The sequence below is a fragment of the Mauremys mutica genome, unplaced genomic scaffold (genome assembly GCF_020497125.1).
Source record: "Mauremys mutica isolate MM-2020 ecotype Southern unplaced genomic scaffold, ASM2049712v1 Super-Scaffold_100084, whole genome shotgun sequence".
Classification (NCBI taxonomy): Eukaryota; Metazoa; Chordata; order Testudines; family Geoemydidae; genus Mauremys; species Mauremys mutica.
The window spans coordinates 1,602,580-1,618,260 of NW_025423260.1; the positions used below are offsets into that span (position 1 = coordinate 1,602,580).

At 53.1% G+C, this 15,681-nt stretch overlaps 1 protein-coding gene across 1 annotated transcript in view; it reads left to right on the plus strand.

Moving 5' to 3' along the window:
• The first annotated feature begins 13,155 nt into the window (after window positions 1-13,155).
• Window positions 13,156-15,681, plus strand: part of LOC123358503 (zinc finger protein 707-like) — a 31,569-nt gene continuing 29,043 nt past the window's right edge. Inside the window, exon 1 of the mRNA XM_045000951.1 lies at window positions 13,156-13,306. Coding sequence (XP_044856886.1) covers window positions 13,241-13,306 — 66 coding nt within the window. The 5' untranslated portion in view covers window positions 13,156-13,240. The remainder of the gene's footprint in view (window positions 13,307-15,681) is intronic.

Sequence of the window (15,681 nt, forward strand, 5' to 3'; positions counted from 1 at the left end):
GGGTTCTGGGGGGAAGTTGGGTGGGGTCTCAGGAGGGGGCAGTTGGGGACAAGGAGAAGGGAGGCTTAGATAGGGGCTGGGGTCCCAAGGGGCAGTTAGGGGCAGGGGTCTCGGGAGGGGGTAATCGGGGGACAAGGACCAGTGGTGCTTAGATAGGGGGTGGGGGTCCTGGGGGCAGTTGGGGCAAGGGTCTGGGGAGGGGGCAATCAGCGGCCAGGGGCTGGGATTCAAAGGGCTCTGGGCTCCCTGCCCCTGGGGCAGTGCAGAGCCCTCTGACTCCCGGCCGCGGCTGGGATTTAAAAGGCTCTGGGCTCCCCGCGCTTGCAGGCAGCCCAGAGCCTCTGACTCCCGGCTGGGATTTAAAAGGCTCTGGGCTCCCCGCGGTTGCAGGCAGCCCAGAGCCCTCTGATTCCCGGCCGCGGCTGGGATTTAAAAGGCTCTGGGCTCCCCGCGGTTGCAGGCAGCCCACGCTTGCAGGCAGCCTAGAGCCCTCTGACTCCCGGCCGCGGCTGGGATTTAAAAGGCACTGGGCTCCCCGCGCTTGCAGGCAGCCCAGAGCCCTCTGACTCCCGGTCGCGGCTGGGATTTAAAAGGCTCTGGGCTCCCCGCGCTTGCAGGCAGCCCAGAGCCCTCTGACTCCCGGCCGCGGCTGGGATTTAAAAGGCTCTGGGCTCCCAGCGCTTGCAGGCAGCCCAGAGCACTCTGATTCCTGGCCGTGGCTGGGATTTAAAAGGCTCTGGGCTCCCCGCGGCTGCGGGCAGCGCAGAGCCCTCTGACTCCTGGCCGCGGCTGGGATTTAAAAGGGGCGAAACCTAGCTCCAACTATTGGTGGAGCAGAGCCCCTGACTGTAAATATTCCTGGGGCTAAAGCCCCAGGAGCCCATATAAGTCGGCGCCCATGTCAGCCCCCATCCTGCCATGTGAGCAAGCCACCTGCAAACACCATCTCCCCAAAGTCAGGACTTAGCCCTTGGGAATCTGAAGCCACCAGCCTCTCTGCCTCTGCTCCCATCTACATGCTAGTCTGCTACCTGGTCACCACCACCTCTCCCCATGCTTGTTTCCTTTCCACTTTGGACATGCTCCCACCCAGCTGGAAGCTCCCTCTGCCAGCCTGACCTGCTCCCTCTTTCCCTGCTCCCCTTGACATTCCTGTCCTTCTGGTGACCTCTGTTCCTTGAGGTGAACTCCAGTGTCTTTAGCTGCTCTAGCTTAATGGCCCCAGTAGTCACAGAGCCACCTGCAGCTTCTCTGGCTACGGCCATGGGGCCAGTTCCCAGAGGCCAGCCTTAGCCAGCTGCAGCTACTAGCCGCAGGAGGGGTGGCAATGCCAGGGCTGAGCCTGCTTGAACCTTGCAACGGCAGCACTAGGGACTCTAAATCCTCAGCGCTGGCCCTAGGCAACTGCAGACTCTGGAGTTAGGCACTTCCCTCCTCTAGGCCATGGCTTTAAATACCTGAGATTCCCATCACCTGCAGCAGAGGCCACCAATTCCCACGCCCCCTTCCAGCCAGCATCTTGTCGTGCAGAAAGTGCAGCCTGAGTGATTTTGGAGGCTGGGGTGGCAGGAGGTTCCCGTCCCTGAGCAGCAGCCCTGCAACAAGCTCACGTGCTTCCCAGTTGGGACATTAGCCGTTACTGACAAGGTTTGTCTGTGTTGTTTTTTTAATCTCATTGTTAGGTGTGAGAAGTATGAACTGTTCAATAGGTTCAATTAGTTGGTTAATAAGATGTTTATAAAGTAAATCACTGGCTTTAAAATAAGATCCAATCTGGAGCATATGAACTATTGACCCCTGGACTCCATCTCTGAGAGGGGACTTGTTTACCATCAGGACACAGGCTCAAACCAGTCCAAACTGGTTTTTCCCGCCAAAACCAGCCCTCAGCGTTCCATCTCCTCAGCACTTTTCCCGCCGCAGAAGTGATATAAGGACGTGTTCAGCGCCTGCGCGGGGCCGTCCCCCCCAGCGACGGCCCCTCCATGGTCGGGTCTTGCCAGCGCTCCCGAGCCGGAGAGTGACGAGCCCCCTCGGTCCCGCCGTGAGACTGAGGAACAGGAGGCCTGTCACCCCCATTCCTGCCGTCCTGCATCCCTGGTGTCCAGCCTCCCCCGGAGCCCCCCGGAGAGTGAGAGACCCCGGGGGGGGCACTGGGGCTGGGCAGGAAAGTGACTCTGCCCCGGGGAACCTGGGAGAAGCCTCAGAGCTGCCTCAGCCCCAGTGGGATTTGGGGGGCAGAGACTGGGGCCTGGCGGGGGGGATCCCCTGTGGTGTGGGGGGAGATGGGGGGTGTCAGGCAGGGAGGGGAGAAGCTGGAGTTGTAGGGAGGGGAAGGTCGGTGGGACGCGGGGGGGGTTGAACTGTCTCTGGGCAGCCAGGAAATTCCCGGGGGGGGGGAAGTGGCGGGCGGGCGAAGCGGGGAGGAGGGTTAATTGGATCCTGTCCCTGTTTGTGCCACTTGCCTCTCGCCCCCGATACAAATTCTCTCTAGTTCTGCCCCTTTTCTCTCTCAGTATCTCACACGGGGCTATAAAATCTGGGGCGATTTCCCCCCCATCCCCTCCAATGATCAGCTCTCCCATCCCCCCCGATTTCCCCCGTTCTCCTCATGAGTCTCAAACGTCAGTTTAAAATCTTCTCTAGTGAGGGGCATTTTCCCACCCATTTGATCTGCAGCGATTTGTCCTTGTTTAGGTGGGAAATTGTTGCCCTGAGTCATTCCCCAGCACATGGCTGCCCCTGGCGTGGGGGTGGGATGGCTCAGTGGTTGGAGCACTGGCCTGCTAAACCCAGGGCTGGGAGCTGACTCCTTGAGGGGGCCATTTGGGGATTTAGTTGGGGATTGGTCCTGCTTTGAGCAGGGGGTTGGGCTAGACACCTCCTGAGGTCCCTTCCCACCCTGATATTCTATGAGATGCCAGGTCTCTGCCAGGGTAGGGAAGGGAGGCGCACGTGTCCCCCATGGGGACTGCCCAGACCCCCGTTTCCCAATCCCAGTTGTTGCCCCCTAACTACCAACACAGTTGCCCCCAACCATCAGTTGCCAGTCACCCGCCCGTCCCCCACTGCTGCCTCCTTCCTTTATCCAGGGACCTTTCAGCTCCCCCTCCCCCTCCCTTGCCCTTTTAATCAGCTCCTCAAAGGGCTCCCTGCTGCCCATGGGAATGATGGGGGTGGGGGGAACCATTACTTTGTGTTTATGTATTGGACAGTCGTATAAAATCCAGTCCAACAGTCCCCCTTTTCCACTAGTTCGTTAACAGCAATATAAAATCCCCTCAGATCTTGGTGGCTTTCTCTCATGTTATCAAATACGCAGTTTGTGACACATTTTCTGTGCAAATCTCAAAGATTCATATAAAATAACCTAAACATTTGCCTCACTTCTCTCTAGTTGTCTATTTCTAACTGAATATGCCCTGAGATTTCCCCCTGTCTCTCTAATTATAAAATACTAAGAAAATCTCAGATTTACACCTTTTCTCAGATTCTTGAACCTGGATATAAAATGTTTGCAAATGTTGCCCATTTCCTCTTTATTCATTTATCAAATATTGATGTGAAACACTCAGATTTTGCCTCCTATCAACAACTGATATAAAATCCCTCTGATTTTCCACTTGTCTCTCTATAATTTGCAAAATGGATCCAAAATATCTCACATTTCTACCCTTTCTCTTTCATTTCTGAACGTTGCTCTCAAAGCTCAGGTTTTGCCTCTTTCTGTGTCATTATCAAATGTCAGTTAAAAATCCTCTCGGGTTTTGGGCTGTTCCCCGTGTTTCTAAATCCCAGCAACTTCTTCCTTCAAGGGAACCTGTTGCCCTGAGTTCTTCTCCATCCTGGAGGTTGCAGGGGGTGAAATTGCCCAGAGATCATCTTTCCCGACTCCTTTGTGAATCATTTGGTCCCTCCTTTACCTCTGTTAAAATGTTTGCCGAAGAAAGAGATCAGCCACATATTTAATACCCATCAAAGCCAGAGGCCTCCCCCTGTTTGGAGATCGGTGGTTCCCAACCAGTTACAGAAGAGTTGGCTGGACCCTTTTCTCTAGCTAGAACGGGATGAGGAGGTTGCTCTGAGTGCAGTGTGAGTTGAGAAGTATCCCAAACCCCATGGCAAATGGCCTCTGTGAAGGGTTGCTTCCCACAGTACTAAGATGTAGCCACCTCTGGGGTGGATCCATGGTGGCCATTATTTGCGAGTGACAGGGCATGGACATTTCTTATCTATTTTGTCCCTCCAGGCCTTCCATACTCCAGTTCAAGAGACATCCCCCGGGGCTCCCTCTGCCTGTGTGACTGGCCAGCAGGGGGCGGTGGTCACTTTCTATCCACTTCTCAGGCACTGTGAGGTAACAGTGTTGTGGGGTGGGGGTGGGGCTGTGGGGGGAGATAGCAGCTGAAGGGGGATTGTGGTGGGGGAGGCCTCTGGGTGGCTGGGCAGGGGGTACCCTAGTGAGGTTGGTGGGTTCTGGAGATTTGGGGTTTCAGGGGGTGGCTGTGATGTGCCCAGCCCTGAGGCTGTGGGTCCTGGAGGTGGGTATCGCTGGGGGCCTGGTGGCTGCAGAACAGCCGGGGTGGGCGTCTCTTGGGGAGGCGGGAGAGGGGGTTAGAGGGAGCCTGGTGCTGAGCCAGGGGCTCTGTCTGGGCTTCCCCGGCTGGCTCCTGGGATCGCTGCCGTGCCCAGTGCACAGAGTGTGTGTGGGAGAATCCCCGGTGCTAGGCCAGGGGGTGCCCCTGTAAAGCATCAGGGGATCCCGCGGGGGGGAGGGGGTGCCAGGCAAAGGGCAGGGCAGATCCTGCTGGAGGGCGGGGAGGGGGTAGGATCCTAGGCAGGCAGTGAGGGACTGAGTTCCCAGTGGGGGTCCCTTTTGGGGGGTCTCTGGCTGTTGGGGTCTCTTGGTGGGGGGAACCCTTTGGGATTCCCAACCTGGCAGTGATGGTTTGGTGGGGGTTCTCTGGCCGGTGGGGCTCTGAGGGGTATCTGAGCTCCCTGGCCAGGGACTCTGGGGGCTGGGTCCCAGGGAATATCTGGGTGGGGGGTGGGGGGCTGGTGCTCTGGGGGCTGCTCCTGACCTCGCTTCTTCTCCCTGATTAGCTTATGCCAGAATCCTGGCTCCAAGCACTGCCCGACATTCCCCGCCCAGGCCCAGTCACTGTGATAACTTTCTAGCCAGTTATCAAACCCTGTGAGGTGAAATCACAGATTTTTGCTCTTCTCCCCTCTTGAAAACTGCAGGAACTTCCAGTTCCATTGTCCTAGATTGTCCAGTCCTTGTCCTGGATCTGGGGGATGAGGGAGGAGGGAGGGGGGTCAGCACTGCCGCACAATGGTCCCTTCCCCAGCATTCTGGACTCATTCTTTCTGAACTCTGGTTTCATTGAGACCATTGTTAATCCAGAGTCACTGTATGGAAAGACAAGGAGTGACTCCGGATGGACAGTGGGGCAAATGAGATCAGCAATTCTCCCTGTGAGGAGGGGCTCTCATTAGCTGCTCTCCCCAGAGAGCTAAAGGAGGGAAGCTGCTCAGACGCTCTGTCCCTCTCTGCTCAGGATACTGGGGTTCAGCTTCCTGGGTCAGACGCTGCAGCCTCTGTTGTGATCTGGGAGACCAGGCTTAGCAGCTGCTGCTCCCCCAGTGGGGTTCTGTGCTGGGAAGTGACCTGAATTAAAGCTGCTTCTCTGCCTGGCCCAGGGGATGACTTTCTCCAGCTGGTCCTAGCCCCCTAGGGCAGCCCTGGGCCCTGTTAATACTAAATTCTGAGACAGAGTCTCCAGGTAACTGAAAGTGCTGGGGTCTGGCAAGAAAGTGACTCTGCACAAACAGCCCCTCCTCATTTCTCCTCCCAGTAGCAATTGCCAGGAGAAAATCCAGCCATGGGAGAGCAAAGCCCCCAGGAATGGGACTGTCCCAGCCAGAGGGGCAGGGAGAGAGGACAGGGGAAGGAGAGACTGAAAGGGGCAGTGGGAGAAATGAGGGGGGAGAGATTTCCACCCAGACACATGTATTGCTGCATCCGTGGGCAGAAGCACTTTCCAGTGAACAAAACAAGGATCAGACAGAGGAAAAGCCAGTTCCTGACTCCATATTCCCCCTGCTGGGGTGTGGCTGCCGTGGGGTCAGTGTCCGAGGGAATCCCCCACAGTGACTCCTTTGGTTCTGCTCTTTTCTAGCCTTGTGTTCAAAGACTTTGTTACTGGGTGAGGGGAGGGAGAAGGGAGGTTAAAATGTGTCTGGGCTTAGCATGGCAGGAGGGGCCAGGTCTACATTGTAATAAACAGATTGAGCATTTCCCAGCATGGCAGAATCTAGGGTGTCTGTCTGCAGGGAAAGGGCCTGGGGGAATCATGATGTGTAATTAACTAAAACCAGTTCTGAAATGCCCACAACTGCCCTTCTCCCTCAGACAGGCTGCAGAATGGCATCCATGTTTTGCTCCAGCTCATCCCAGCCTGGCGTGGGACAGGGAAGAGAAATGGCTGCAGTGGAGCCAACTCAGGTAGAGATTGTCGGGGGGTTGCTGGTGGGTTCCTGCTGGAGGAGAGGGACAGCAAATACACCGGAGATGGGAAGGTTTGCACAGTCTGGTTTGGAGGTTGGAGCGGGGCAGGAAATTCACAGCGTGGGGAAAGGAGGAGGCCAGGGTGCGGCAAACCTGCTGGGAGTTATTTAATAAGTGCCCTAGATTCTAGGAACAGACCCAGGAGGTTTGGAGGTGGAAATGCCCTAATTTGTGAAGAAAGAAAATAGCCCACCTACATGGAGCTAGTCAAACTGACCAGACTCCCAGTGCTGGAGCCTGAGCTCACTGACCAGCGGCTGCTGTGAGATATGAAGGGGGCACCCATGAGTCAGGCTTATTGGAGCTGCCTCTCCCTTCATATCCTGCTCCTCACAATGAGGAGGTTATTGGGCTTCCTACCAGGGAGCTCTCCCTGGACCCTGCTAGGGGCTCCATCTCCTGTATCAGTCGGTGGCTGGTAGGTGTGTGATGGATCTGCTGGGAGAGACAAGGGGCTCTCTCTTCGTCCCCTCACCCTGGTATTTGCCGGATACGCTGAGCGGGGTCGGGGTGGGAATCTGACTGTGAGCCACCCAGAGCTTCCATTTGATTGGCTCCTCTCTGCCACAAATAGTGGGGCTGTGAGTGGAGAAAGAGGTCCTGAGTGTTGGACTCTTGCTCTTCCAGGGGCCGGTGACCTTCGAGGAGGTGGCTGTGCATTTCACCAGGGAAGAGTGGGCTCTGCTGGACCCCACTCAGAGAGCCCTGTACTGGGATGTCATGCAGGAGAACTATGAGACGGTGGTCTTGCTGGGTAAGGGTTCCTGTCCCCTCGGATCTTGGAAGGGGAAATGAAGAGAGATGGTTCACGCCAGCCCCACAATGCCACCTCTACTCTGTCCTGTTTCAGCATCACCCCAATATGCCAGTGACACACACACACTACCAGAGACCCTCCCCTGCTGCAGACACTTTGGGAACAGAGCACAGGAGCCATATCGCACAGTGTCAAATAGCTCCTGTTTGCTCAAGTGAAACTGGGGGTTAGGTCTGGCATAACTGTTCCATACCCCTAATCATTTTTGTTGCCCTTTTCTGAACCTTTTCCAATTCCAATATATCTTTTTTTGAGATGGGGTGACAACATCTGCATGCGGTATTCAAGATGTGGGTCTATCATGGATTTAATTGCTGTTTTTACAAATATGATATATGATATATTCTGTCGTATCTATCCCTTTCTTAATTATTTCCAACATTGCTCGCTTTTTTTCACTGCTGCTGCACATTGAGTGGATGTTTTCAGAGAACAATCCACATTGACTCCAAGATCCGTCTCTTGAGTGGAAACAGCTAATTTAGACCCCATCATTCTGTATGTATAGTTGGGATTATGTTTTCCAATGGGCTGCACTATGTGCTATCCTGACATCTAGTACTGCTGGAATCCTGCATTCAGTGATATCCCTGCCCTTCCTGTTCCCTTTCTCCACTGAACCCCACCAGCCCATGCTTCCTGTTCCCAGCTTCCCCAGGACTCTCTCGCTGTCTCTGAACCTCTCTGTCAGCAAGAAGCAGTGCCAGGGACACTTGCCCTCTGTCTGGAGTCTTCGATTTCTGGGACATGGATTTACTTTCTCTGTGTTGTAAGAGGCTCTGTCATAATGAGGGTCTGTGACATTACCTAGAGTACAATCTGGACTGTTAAATAGCTGTGTCCCCTCAGTTCTCCAACCTGGGGTGCCTTTTCCACTGTTTTCCCGCGAGAACAGCCCCTCTTGGCCAATTAACACACAGTCTCCTGCATGTAACGTTCTCCCAGCTACACAGTATTGAGTGTTGCTAGACAGCCACTCATGAATTACACCTCAGGAGAAAACCAGCAAATTCTCAAGTGCCCAACTTTCCCCCAGAAATGTGCGTCTTGCACTGTCCAGCACGCTACTGAACAATGCAAGCTCATATGAAGTCTGTCATTTCATCAGTGGAAAATGACATGCACCAGCTTGTTATCCCAAACGGAGTTTCCAGCACACTTTAATCCAAACACACTGGTTAGATAAACAATAAACCAAGATTGTTAACTACGAAAACTCAAACTAGGCCCAGCAGATGAAAGGGGCACTCCCAGGAGAGACTGTATAAAGGCCGGAACATCAAACAACTTTGTAAACCTGAGAGAGCTGCCTTGGGGACAATGACAGGGAGAATCCCCCAAAGTGACTCCTTGGATTCTGCTCGTCTCTGGCCTCTGATTGGTCCTTCCAAAGTAGAGTACTTTGCACTTGTCCCTACTGAATTTCATCCTATTTACTTCAGATTATTTCTTCAGTTTGTCCAGATCATTTTGAATTTTAATCCAATCCTCCAAAGTACTTACAACCCCTCCCAGCTTGGTATTGTCCGCAAACTTGATAAGTGTAAGGGCTTGGCTACACTTACAAGTTGCAGCGCTGGTGGAGGCTTTCCAGCGCTGCAATTACACCCCGTCCACACTTGCAGGGCACAACCAGCGCTGCAACTCCCTGGTTGCAGCGCTGGCTAAAAACCCATCCGGGTTGGGGTATAAGGAGTGCAGTGCTGGTGATCCAGCGCTGCTCATCAGGTGTGGACACTCACCAGCGCTGTAATTGTCCTCCAGGGAATAAGGAGTTATTCTTATTCCAGAATTCCAGAATTCCTGTTCAGCCACTCTGCTCATCAGTTTGCACTCTACTGCTCTTGCCTCAGGTGACCCGCCCTTTAAATGCCCGGGAAATTTAAAAATCTCCTTCCTGTTTGCTGCAGCCAGGTGTGTGTGGAGTGCAATCAGTTAATCTTTACAGGTGACCATGCCTCCACGCGGCAAACGAGCCCCAGCATGGAGCACTGGCGAATTGCAGGACCTCATTAGTGTTTGGGGGGAGGAAGCTGTGCAGTCCCAGCTGCGCTCCAGCCGTAGGAATTACGATATCTTTGAGCAGATATCAAGGTCCATGCTGGATAGGGGCCATGATCGGGACGCACTACAATGCAGGGTTAAAGTTAAAGAGCTGCGGAGTGCCTATTACAAAGCCCGCGAGGGCAATCGCCGATCCGGAGCTGCCCCCACGACCTGCTGTTTTTACAGGGAGATGGACGCGATACTTGGGGGTGACCCCACTGCCAATCCCAGGACCACGATGGACACTTCTGAGCAGGGTGGGGGACAGGAGGAGGAGGAGGCGGAGGCGGGGGGGGGGGAAAACGCGAGTGAAGCTACTGGGATGGGGGAAGACACCTCAGAGTCCCTGGAGGCATGCAGCCAGGAGCTCTTCTCAAGCCAGGAGGAAAGTACCCAATCGCAGCAGCCAGCAGTTGCAGAAGGACAAGCAGAGCTGCAGGTTACCGGTAAGCGGCTTTTATTTTCTGGGTGGAAATGTTTCTGGAGAGGAAGGGGGGTTAAGGCTGCATGCATGCCAGCCTAGATGTGGAATAGCCCATTGATGTGGTCTATCACGTCGCGGTAATCGGGTGCAGTAATCTCTTCAAAAGTTTCAGCCAGAGCGTGGGCAATATGCCTGCGCAGGTTTATAGGGAGAGCCACCGTGGTCCTTGTCCCAGTCAGGCTAACGCGTCCGCGCCACTGTGCCGCGAGGGGTGGGGGGACCATTGCTGAACACAGGCAAGCTGCATACGGTCCAGGGCAGAATCCACATTGCTGTAGAAGAGCCTCCCGCGCGTCCCTAGTGACCCGCAGCAGGGAGATATCTTCCAGGATTAACTCCTGTGAAAAATGTTGGGAGACTCTTTAGTGAAGATAGTGATAGAGCTAGGGAGATAGTGAAGATCACCCCTGCAGCTGCATCTTCACTCAACCCCTCTATCACTGCAGCTGTTCGGTGCACTTCCCCGAAGCAACCAGCACCCCTCTATCACTCAAGCCCCACTTCTCCCTCTATGCAGCACCCCTCACTCACCATTTCGTGTCTTCTGTTGTGTTATGTGTGTGGTAAAAGAATGCTAAAGTGAGGACTAAGAACTCCTTCTGTGTGTGGGAATTACTGTCTGGAGATAGTGAAAACAATGCTACCCTGTTAAATGTTGTCATTTCTGCCTTTCTAAAGTGACCTTGACTGCTGGACTGACCAGATGTACCACAGCACAGAAACTGCAGAATTTGAGGGAAAATCCCCGAAAAAGCAAGGAGGACATGCTGAAAACTGTTATTGCTCACTCTGCTAGAGAGAGTAAAAACTTGCAGGAGTGGAGAGAAAAGGAAAGCAGGATCCGCCAGAGGGAAAGCAGGACCCGGCAGAGAAATGCAGTGGCCAAGAGGAAAAGCACAGAGCAGCTGCTAAGCATCCTGTCGCGCCAAGCGGACTCTATCGAGTCACTCGTTGCCATGCAAGCAGAGCACTACCGTGCTACTCCCCCACCCCCCCGTCCCAAAGCTTTTTGCCTTGTGCACCAATGTCAGTTCAAACCCCCCTTCCCCAGCATCCAGGTTCTTACCACCACCAGCTGCCTCCAACACTGTACGTTCACCAACCAGCCCTGATAACTACAACCCTTACCCTCTGCACTCAACCCCCATCACCATGCAGTTTATGCACCCTGAAGTGCAGGATTCATTGCACAGCACTCCAGACAGGACGTATGCAAACTTGTGACTGTGCAGTTCACCAACCCACACCCCTGCCCTCTTGTGTTCATGAAATGTTGTGTGTGTCTGTCTGTCTGTCAAGGAAGTTTTTTTCTTTTCAATAAAACAATTCTTGGCTTTGAAAACAGTCTTTATTATAGCAGATAGTGAAGACCTTAGCCCAGTAAAGAAACAGGCACTGCAAATCATTTTAGGGATAATACAATAACAGTGTAAACAGTGCACTTCACTCCCATGCAAGGCAGCAAACATTACTGTTGGCTTTCAGCCTCAAATTCTTCCCTCAAGGCATCCCTAATCCTTGAAGCCCTGTGCTGGGCCTCTCTATTAGCCCTGCTCTCTGGCTGTGCATATTCAGCCTCCAGGACTTGAACCTCGGTGGTCCATGCCTGACTGAATGTTTTACCCTTCCCTTCACAAATATTATGGAGGGTACAGCAAGTGGATATAACCGCGGGAATGCTGCTTTCCCCCAAGTCTAGCTTCCCATACAAGGATTTCCAGCGCGCTTTTAAACGGCCAAAAGCACACTCCACAGTCATTCGGCACCGGCTCAGCCTGTAGTTGAACCGGTCCTTGCTCCTGTCAAGCTTCCCTGTATAGGGTTTCATGAGCCAAGGCAGTAACGGGTAAGCGGGGTCTCCAAGGATCACAATGGGCATTTCGACGTCCCCTACTGTGATCTTCCTGTCTGGGAAAAAAGTCCCTGCCTGCATCTTCCTGAACAGGCCACTGTTCCGAAAGACGCGTGCATCATGCACCTTTCCAGGCCAGCCTGTGTAAATGTCAATGAAACGCCCACGGTGATCCACAAGCGCCTGGAGAACCATAGAAAAATACCCCTTCCGATTAACATACTCTGATGCCAGGTGGGGGGGGGCAGAATAGGAATATGCGTCCCATCTATCGCCCCTCCACAATTAGGGAAACCCATTTGTGCAAAGCCATCCACAATGTCCTGCACGTTCCCCAGAGTCACGGTCTTTCTTAGCAGGAGGCAATTAATTGCCTTGCAAACTTGCATCAACACGATTCCAACGGTCGACTTTCCCACTCCAAACTGGTTCCCGACCGACCGGTAGCTGTCTGGAGTTGCCAGCTTCCAGATTGCAATAGCCACCCGCTTTTCCACCGTCAGGGCACCTCTCAATCTTGTGTCCTTGCGCCGCAGAGTGGGGGCGAGCTCAGCACACAGTCCCATGAAAGTGGCTTTTCTCATACGAAAGTTCTGCAGCCACTGCTCGTCATCCTAGACTTCCATGACGATGTGATCCCACCAGTCAGTGCTTGTTTCCCGAGCCCAAAAGCGGTGTTCAACAGTGCTGAGCATTTCCGTGAATGCCACAAGCACTGTAGTGTCACATGTGGCAGGCAAATCCATATCGATATCATCGTCGGACTCCTCACTGTCACTTTGGAGCTGAAGGAATAGCTCGACTGCCAAACGTGTTGTGCTGGCGACACTCATCAGCACAGTCCTCAGCAGCTTGGGCTCCATTTCCCACAGAAATCGCGATTCACACAGAGAGTAAAACAGAAAGACACTCACAATGGCGCCAAACGTTGCCGGAAAGACTGAATGCTGGGATGTGAAGCGATGCACCACGGGGCGTTGGCACAGGAAGCGGAATGACCCACACACTTCCTTCCCCTTCCCACAATACTCAGCGCCAAAATGGGATGAGGTGCTCTGTGGGATAGCTGCCCACAATGCACCTCTCAATACAGCGCTGGAAAGTGCTGCAAGTGTGGCCACACTGCAGCGCTGGTAGCTGTCAGTGTGGCCACACTCCAGCGCTGGCCCTACACAGCTGCATGACCAGCGCTGTAACTCCCAGCACTGCAACTTGTAAGTGTAGCCAAGCCCTAAGAGAGAGACTCTGCTGCTGGGAGGGTTTCACCATGTGTCAGAGGGCTACACCCTGGTGGGAGGGGGCTAGGCCTGTACTGGGATAAGGTCACTCTGTGCTTCACAGTGTGGCAGAACCTAGAATGTCCATTAGCAGGGGAAAACCTGGGGGGAATCGACTTGTGGAATGGACAAAAGCCCCATCTGAATTCTTACACCTTGCCCTTTTCACCCTACAGGCTACAGAATAACATCCATGGTTTGCTCCAGAGCATCCCGTCCTCCCTGGGGGAAGGAAATGGCTGCAATGGAGCTGGCTCAGGTAAGGGATTATCAGGGAGCTGGTGGTGGGTTCTGCTTGGAGGGAGAGGAGCAGTAAATATATAGGCGGGTGGGAATTGCTAGAGGTGGTAGGAGGCAGGAAATATCTCGGGTGGAGAAAGGGAGAGGACAGGATGTGACAAACCTGCTGACACTAGTGTACTCTAGGGTGTGATGAGTTGTTACCCCGGGGTGCAGTCTGGGGGGCTTCTGGGAACCGCTGTGCCCTCTAACCCTCAAGCTGGGCTGGCCCTTTTCACACTGTTTTGCTGGAGATTCAGCCAGCCTCTCCAGGCCCTGTTATCACCCAACACAACAGCAGGTGGCGCCATACACCCATCTAAGCTACCTGAGTGCTTTCCAAGATCCACAAACCCGGAAATCCTGGACGCCCCATCATCTCTGGCATTGGAACTCTCACTGAAGGACTGTCTGGATATGTGGACTCTCTACTCAGACCCTATGTTACCAGCACTCCCAGCTATCTCCATGACACCACTGATTTCCTGAGGAAACTACAATGCATTGGTGACCTTCCAGAAAACACCATCCTAGCCACCATGGATGTAGAGGCTCTCTACACAAACATCCCACACACTGATGGAATACAAGTTGTCAGGAACAGTATCCCTGATGATGCCACAGCACAACTGGTTGCTGAGCTCTGTGCCTTTATCCTCACACACAACTATTTCAAATTTAATGACAATATATATCTCCAGATCAGTGGCACCGCTATGGGCACCCGCATGGCCCCACAATATGCCAATATTTTTATGGCCGACCTGGAACAACGCTTCCTCAGCTCCCGTCCACTCACGCTCCTTCTCTACCTACGCTACATTGATGACATCTTCATCATCTGGACCCATGGGAAGGAGACTCTGGAAAAATTCCACCACGATTTCAACAGCTTCCACCCCTCCATCAACCTCAGCCTGGACCTATCTACACAGGAGGTCCACTTCCTAGACACCACGGTGCAAATAAGTGGTGGTCACATTAACACCACCCTATACCGAAAACCTACCGACCGCTATGCCTACCTTCATGCCTCCAGCTTCCATCCCGGGCACACCACAAGATCCATTGTCTACAGCCAAGCACTGAGGTACAACCGTATCTGCTCTAACCCCGCAGACAGAGACCAACACCTAGAAAATCTCCACCAAGCATTCTCAAAACTACAGTACCCACACGAGGAAATAAGGAAACAGATCAACAGAGCCAGATGTGTACCCAGAAGCCTCCTACTGCAAGATAAACCCAAGAAAGAAACCAACAGGACTCCACTGGCCATCACATACAGTCCCCAGCTCAAACCCCTCCGACGCATCATCAGGGATCTACAACCCATCCTGGACAATGATCCCACACTTTCACAGGCCTTGGGTGGCAGGCCAGTCCTCGCCCACAGACAACCTGCCAACCTGAAGCATATTCTCACCAGCAACTGCACACCGCACCATAGTAACTCTAGCTCAGGAACCAACCCATGCAACAAACCTCGATGCCAACTCTGCCCACATATCTACACCAGCAACACCATCACAGGACCTAACCAGATCAACCACACCATCACCGGTTCAGTCACCTGCACGTCCACCAATGTAATATACGCCATCATATGCCAGCAATGCCCCTCTGCTATGTACATTGGCCAAACTGGACAGTCTCTAAGGAAAAGGATAAATGGACACAAATCAAACATTAGGAATGGCAATATACAAAAACCTGTAGGAGAACACTTCAACCTCCCTGGCCACACAATAGCAGATCTTAAGGTGGCCATCCTGCAGCAAAAAAACTTTAGGACCAGACTTCAAAGAGAAACTGCTGAGCTCCAGTTCATCTGCAAATTTAACACCATCAGTTCAGGACTAAACAAAGACTGTGAATGGCTTGCCAATTACAGAACCAGTTTCTCCTCCCTTGGTTTTCACACCTCAGCTGCTGGAACAGGGCCTCATCCTCCCTGATTGATCTAACCTCGTTATCTCTAGCTTGCTTCTTGCTTGCTTATATATACACCTGCCCCTGGAAATTTCCACTACTTGCATCCGAAGAAGTGGGTATTCACCCACGAAAGCTCATGCTGCAAAACGTCTGTTAGTCTATAAGGTGCCACAGGATTCTTTGCTGCTTCTACAAAACCAGACTAACACGGCTACCCCTCTGCTGCTTTACCTAAGCCACTCAAGGAGAGAGAGAAAACAGACAATTTCCCAGCTCCCCAACCTTGCACACTTGCTGTAGGATACATTCAGAATTATACCATCTTATAGTGCACAGGGATCTCTATAATGTAAGCTCATTAATATAGTTCGCCTTTCCCTCGATATGGGACAGATATTCACAACAAGCTTGTGCTAACCA